Below are 6,133 nucleotides of genomic sequence, written 5' to 3'. Positions count from 1 at the left end.
CCATGTCCTTTCTTTCTCCCAAAAAGGTTCAAGGCCTGGCCTTACAAGGCAGGGTCACAGAGCCTCATCCTTATTCCCCAGCCTGGCCCAAAGGAAACTGCCAGTCACCTCCTCTTTCTTTGTCTGGGTGGAAGTCCTTTCACCACCTCATCCTCTTTGGTTCCCCCTGCCTCCAGCCTACCAGTCACACCCCACCAGCCTGTCAACCCCAAGAGATACTAATTGCCTGTCTGGCCAACCTCTATAATTACAGACTCTGTCCACGACCCAGTCACCCACACCAGTTCTCCCTTCACCAGCTCAGATCCCGCCCTTAACGCCAGGTCAGGCAATCCTGAAAGCCAGAAGTCCTTTTCATCCCTGACCCTCGCCAACTATGGCAGGCGAGGGTGCCTGGCTCAGGAAGAAAAACCTCATCCACATTTTACAGATGCCAAGCCCTCCTCCAGGGCCCCCTGCCAGGGTCTCCACCCAGTCTGAGTATGAGTCACAGGAGGGTGGGGAGCGCAGGGAGAGGTTAAAGGATGCAAGGGTGGGCATCACAAGTTCTACAGGCAGCCCCGCCCTTGGGGAGGGAGGGATCAAGAAACACTATCAGCCTGAAGATCTGAGTTTGAGTCCCATGAAAGAGTTAATGTAGGAGCTGCACACGCCCTCAGGAGTCAGGAGTCTGGATATGGACCAGGAAAGTTGTTTTACCTCTGAGACCCTGGGGAGACTGGAAGCAGGCTTGGCCCCAGACCTCATCCCCTCTGGGGGGGCTGGGGGGGCCATGATTCCAAGGGAAAGGGAGGAGAGACCTGGGAACAGGGATCACTCTCACTTTTCCTTCTCAGTCTCACACAGCCTGGGTTTTCTGAACAGGTCAGGCTCCTCAGCCACGTTGCCCTTCCCCGTCACCCTGCCCCAGCCCCCTCTCGGCCACATTTGGGATAAAAATAGCCAGCCCCGGCAAGGAGGCAATGCTCCATGGAGGAAAACAGCTCCTCCTATAGGTCCGGTCTCTGCTCCCTTCCAAGCAAGAGCCCCAAAGGCTGGCCACTTCTTTCAGAGGAGGCTGGCAGGTCAGGGAAACAGGAGGAAATGGAAGACCCCCAGGTCACTGGCCACCAATACGAGCTCGGGCCACCTTCCCTCACCGAGGACAGAACTCAGGGCACAGCTATCATCTCCCAGAGCTACCGCCCCTCCTAACACACTCGGTTTTCCTCAGGCAGAGACAGACCTCCACCTCAGAGAGACAAAGCCTACCTACCAGCCCAAACTCCCTTCTCCAGGCACCGAACCCTCGGCTCCCGGCTACTCCTCTCGCCCTACAACTCTCTGGGCGGGTCTCCCTCGGCGGAGGCTGCACGAGATTCTCCTGGGCACTCGCGCCGCTCTCCTGCTCTCCACGCGCCCCTTCGACAACCCATCCTCCCACCCAGCACACAGTCCTCCGCTCTGCCCCGTCCCCGGGCACCCGACAACCCCTGCTCGCCAGTCGGCCGCCACCCCCGCCCCGTCTGGCCGCAGCTCCCGACTCCCGGTCCCCGGTGCTCCCCCGTCTACACCCGCTCCCGGGCCCCTCCAGCCCCGCGGCCGCCGCCGCATCCCTCTGCCCTCCCGGCCCCGCGCTCCCGGGCGCCCCCGCCTCGCCTCGCCTCACCTCAGCGCTCAGCGCTCGGCGCCCGCCCCGGCGGCCCCGTCCTGCCCATGCCGGGGGCTGGGGCGGGGGGCGCTCGGCTCGGCTCCCCGCGGGCTCCCGCCCCCCCAGCTGCGGCCCCGCTCCCCCGGGGCCTCGGCCCGCTACTTTGTGTCAGTTTCGGTCACGGCGGGGCGGAAGTGACGGAGGTGGCGGCGGGGCCGGGGGGCGGGAGGGGGTTTTGGGGAGGGGAGAGGGATCTGGGAGGAGGGAGCAGCCATCTTTGTGCGGGGCAGGAGGAGGGTCTTAGCCCTTCGGAGGCTCGGCGTGGCCGGGCTGGGATTCCCCCGACACGCACGTCCATCTGCATCTTAAAAGAAAAAACAATTCTGAAGGCTAGATCGCTCAGAGGGTTTTTTTTAATTTGGAAGAAGGGAATAGAGGAACACTGCCTTCTCTGCAAAACGAGCATCCTCTGCAGGGAGCGGCGGGAGAGCTGTAGAAGTAGTGAACAACCAGAATTCTCCCCGGCGCCAGGTTGCCCTCAGCCCCCGACTCTCGCTCCTCGGAGCCGTCCGCCCTCCGTTCCTTCACCCTTCCTCCTCGCCCTGTCTCATCTCACTATATCTCACTCTCCTTGAATGAACGACGCTGCACCGAGATGTCGAGGAGCCGTGCCTCAGTTTCCCCGCCTTGCTCTCTGTCTCTGTGCCCCGCCGCCCTCCCTCCCTCCGCCCCCACCACGCCCCCTAGGTGGAGGCGGCCTCCCCACCCCTAACTAGCCGCTGCGGGAGGCTTCCCGAGAGGGTGAAGGCGGGCGGCGCCGAGGCGATGAGAGCTGGGAGTCGGCAGTCGGGACAGGCTGTGGAGGGCAGTCCCCAGGGTTGTGCCCTACCCTGGATGGTGGCCCCCTCCACCCTGCAGATGCCCACCGCCGTCCCCGTCCAGCGTCCGGGTGCGCACCCTCTAGCGGCTACCTCGAGTAACTACGTTCCAAGAAGCCCAGAGGGTTAGAAAACCGCTGTGCGGGAGGAGGGGGATGAGAAGCCTGAGTCCCGGTACCTTATCCTCCTCCACTTCTCCCTGTCCAGGATCCTTCTTAGGAATAAGGAGTGTCATGTGGGTAAACGGGAAGCCTCCCAGGTTCTGGCACATGAACAAGGAGGAAGAATAACTGTTGCTCCCAGGCGGGGTCAGTGGCTGGCTCCAGGGTCCACGAGTGAAGTGAGGATTGGCCTAATCATAGCTTACACTCCAGCATCTGAGCTGAGGCAGGAGTTTCCAACTCTGAGGCTTTACTTTGGGCAGACACCAGATGCTGAACTGGCTCTGGGTCCTCAGGATGGTGCAGAGCCACCAACAGCTGGTAAGTGGCTGTGCCAAGGGTGGCCCCCACCATAGGGGCCACCACAGGCACCCACCACCAGCCATTACCAGCACTGCAAAAGAAGGACGATAGGAGGTGTCAGGAGTGACTCCCTTAGCCTCCCCCTCTCCAAGGACCAGGGGCAGTAGCAAGAGAGTGCCCTGAAGTTGTTCCCAGAGTGGTAGACACCAGGAAGAGGATTGCCTTGGCACCAAAGCATAGTATTTAGAAGAGGAACCCCAGGAGAGCTCTGTCCAGCCTCTTGCCTTAGGGAGTGATCTGAATATATTAATTTTGCTGATGAAGTCGCTAATGTGCACAGAGGTAATATGGCATGCTTAAGAACACAACCTCTAAATCTTACTGTTTCAGTGAAAAGTGGGGAGGGAAGCAAGGGAGAAAGAGGGAGCATGTGACTTGGAGAAAGAACGTTGTTCTAAGAGGCCAAGAGAGCTATTTAAAGACAGACTTTGGGGACCCAGGGACAGAGCCCTTAGAAGAGGAAGGTGAGTGGAGGCCAGCACCAGAGGAGGGTCTCTCCCACCTGAAGACTTCAGGACCCCAGCCAGCCACATAGGTGAAGAGACGTGGGCCCAGGTCCCGGGCCGGGTTGAGTGGAAACCCACAGTTGGCACCCATGGATAACCCGATGGTCAGGACCAGCATCCCCACCACCACAGGCTCCAGACCCGCAGGGACTCCCTTGTTCCGTCTGTCCAGGATGGCCAAGAGCCCCACAATCAGCATCCCGGTGCCCAGAACCTTGGAGTCAACAGAGGCAGAGGGGTCCCTGTCAGCTTCCAGGTGCTTCATCTGCCCTCTCTCATCCAAATGCTCCGTGTCGTCTAGCCTTGTGCAACACAGGCAGTGGGGGATGGTAGGGGGCGCCAAGAAAGACCCAACCTACACTCTACCCAGAGACTGAACAATGGGCTGGGGTCCCGAGGAACAGGGCAAAAGTTGTGTCCCCAGACCTCCCCCTCACACCTACCTGATCCAGGAAGCCATTGTTCAGGGAGAGATAGGGGGCAGGATAGGTGGCAAAAATAGAGGCTGTCTCCTTGGGGCCAGTCACTGTCAGGTTCCCACCTGTGTAATTCTGCAGGGCATCTGTGGACGAGGGGAACACCCAGGATTTCCCTCTTTGCTTGTTCATACAAAACCATTCCGAGGCACCCCTGACCACCCACAGGTGCTCCCAAGGCATGGCTCCCTCTGTTCCCTCTGTCACCGTAGTAGAGAACATAGGTGGCTCCCGAAGCACAGAAAGCAGACAGCAACTGCACCAAGATGTAAATAGGGAGCTTGACCCAGGGGAGGCGTCCAAGGAGGCACATGGTCAGGGAGAAGGCTGGATTCAGGTGGGCCCCTTCAAGGATCAAGAGAAGAAATACAGCATCTATTAAGTGTCACTGCCAAGCATTGTCACCAGACAACACTGCCGCTTCTTGCTTCTTCCTACAGCTCTTAAGGGAGGTAGTATAATTTCCATCACACAGCTTAGGAAGTTGAGGCTCCAGGATGTTAAGCAATTTATCAAAGTCCTGTGGGCTGGGCACAGTTGCTCACGCCTGTAATCACAGCACTTTGGGAGGCCGAGGCAGGTGGATCACTTGAGGTCAGGAGTTTGAGACCAGCCCAGCCAGCTGGTTAAAACCCGTCTCCACTAAATACACAAAAATTAGCCAGGTGTGGTGGCAGGCACTTGTAATCCCAGCTATTTGGGACGCTGAGGGAGGAGAATTGCTTAAACCCAGGAGGGAGAGTTTGCAGTGAACAGACATCACACCACTACACTTCAGCCTGGGCAACAGAGTGAAACTCCATCTCAAAAAAAAAAAGAAGATACTGTGAATCCAAGGTTGGAACCTAGGTCTGTCTGCTTTATCCGCAGCAACACACTATGTCTCAAGGCTCCAGCCAGGCACACCGAGGCACTGTGTATCTGCGGACAAGCAGGAGAGGGCCTGAGCAGAGATGAGCCCCCAGAGGACTTCGGGTGGGGAACACAAAATGATAGCCCTCTGTGCCTGCCATAGATTTCTACCTCGGGGAGCCAAGCATTCGTGTGAGGAAGAGGGATGGAGAGATACAGAAAGGGGATGGGCTGGTGGGGCCAAAGGCTTATCTCGGTCTGGGGCACTGGTCAAGCTCAAGGAGATAATGTCCATGAGTCACAGAAGGATTTGCCTTTCCACCGTCACCAGACAGACATGCTCACATGCACATCCCACCTGCTCCGATGACCAGGCCCCTCCCTCCTCACCTGAGACATTACCACCCACGTAGATGGCTATCGTGACGGCCAGAGAGCCAGCCAGAAACATGGTGAAGAAGTTGCCTTTGGCTTCTCCACTGGTGACAGCCTGGGCCACAGCTCCTTGGGTGAGGAGCTGGGGAGAAGAGGGGAGATGAGGAACAGGGAGCCCAGGAGACCGGCAGGGAGAAGGTGGGGAAGGCCAGGGGAGCAGCCGAGGAGATGAAGGGGCATGGAAGACAAGCACGGGAGGGAGAAAAGCAGAAGGAAGGAAGGGAAAAGAAATGGGGACAGTGGAGGAAGAAGAAACGGAAAGAATGTGGGAAGAAAAGAAGAAAAGTGACAAGAACAAGAAAGATGAAGTAGAAGAGAAAAGGAGGTTAGCAGAGATGAGAGGATGAACACCAAAGCGATTGGGAGGTGGCACGAGGGGGCACCAAGAGAAAGAGATGAGGAAGCCAGAAGGAGCCAGGAACTTTTGCCCACCTCCCTTCTTCCCTCCCCGTTACCCGACCTACCATGAGCACAAACACACCCAGAAACTCTGCTAGGCACTGCCGGGCCAGGAGGCTGCGTATCTGGAGGTGGCCCCTGACTTCAGCCCGGGCCTGAGTGAAGACCATGGTGGAAACGCTGCTCGCTCTCCCTCTGTCTGCATAGGCACACTGCCGCCGCACGGCTCCTGCCTGCCCCCGGCCAAGATAAGAAGGAGACTTTAAAACCATTAGCTCAATTACTGAACAGCAGCTACTGTCTACGCACGTGTGTAGGCTAGGAAACAGAGAGATAACAGAAGAATGTCTGGGAGCAGGCTATGAGCACAGAGTCTGGAGTTTGCGTAACCTCTGTCTCGTCTATCCTTTATCCCCATTCATCCCAGGACTAG

The 6,133-nt window shown here is 58.1% G+C and overlaps 1 protein-coding gene across 1 annotated transcript; it reads right to left on the bottom strand.

The window, feature by feature from the left end:
- Nucleotides 1-2,025: 2,025 nt before the first annotated feature.
- Nucleotides 2,026-5,924, bottom strand: AQP10 (aquaporin 10). The gene is made up of 6 exons (XM_012476248.2): nucleotides 5,766-5,924; nucleotides 5,257-5,383; nucleotides 4,222-4,359; nucleotides 3,982-4,100; nucleotides 3,535-3,752; nucleotides 2,026-3,063 (listed from the first exon to the last, which is right to left on the bottom strand). The coding sequence occupies exons 1-6, from the start codon at nucleotides 5,868-5,870 to the stop codon at nucleotides 2,865-2,867; spliced, it is 906 nt and encodes a 301-aa protein (XP_012331671.1). The 5' UTR covers nucleotides 5,871-5,924; the 3' UTR covers nucleotides 2,026-2,864.
- Between the last annotated feature and the right edge of the window lie 209 nt (nucleotides 5,925-6,133).

Source organism: Aotus nancymaae, unplaced genomic scaffold, assembly GCF_030222135.1.
Source record: "Aotus nancymaae isolate 86718 unplaced genomic scaffold, 86718_ANA_hifiasm-v0.15.2.pri h1tg000108l, whole genome shotgun sequence".
NCBI lineage: Eukaryota > Metazoa > Chordata > Mammalia > Primates > Aotidae > Aotus > Aotus nancymaae.
The sequence above is the reverse complement of the archived record's forward strand: the minus strand, read 5'-3'. Positions and strand labels throughout refer to the sequence as shown.

Bases quoted from the DNA above. Each gene is read 5' to 3' on its own strand.
- AQP10 (XM_012476248.2), bottom strand. From the start codon at position 5,870: ATGGTCTTCACTCAGGCCCGGGCTGAAGTCAGGGGCCACCTCCAGATA. The intron at 5,384-5,765 runs GTAGGTCGGGTA...TCTTCTCCCCAG, and splicing joins TGGGTGTGTTTGTGCTCATG to CTCCTCACCCAAGGAGCTGT. The intron at 3,753-3,981 runs GTAGGTGTGAGG...GTTGACTCCAAG, and splicing joins ACAATGGCTTCCTGGATCAG to GTTCTGGGCACCGGGATGCT.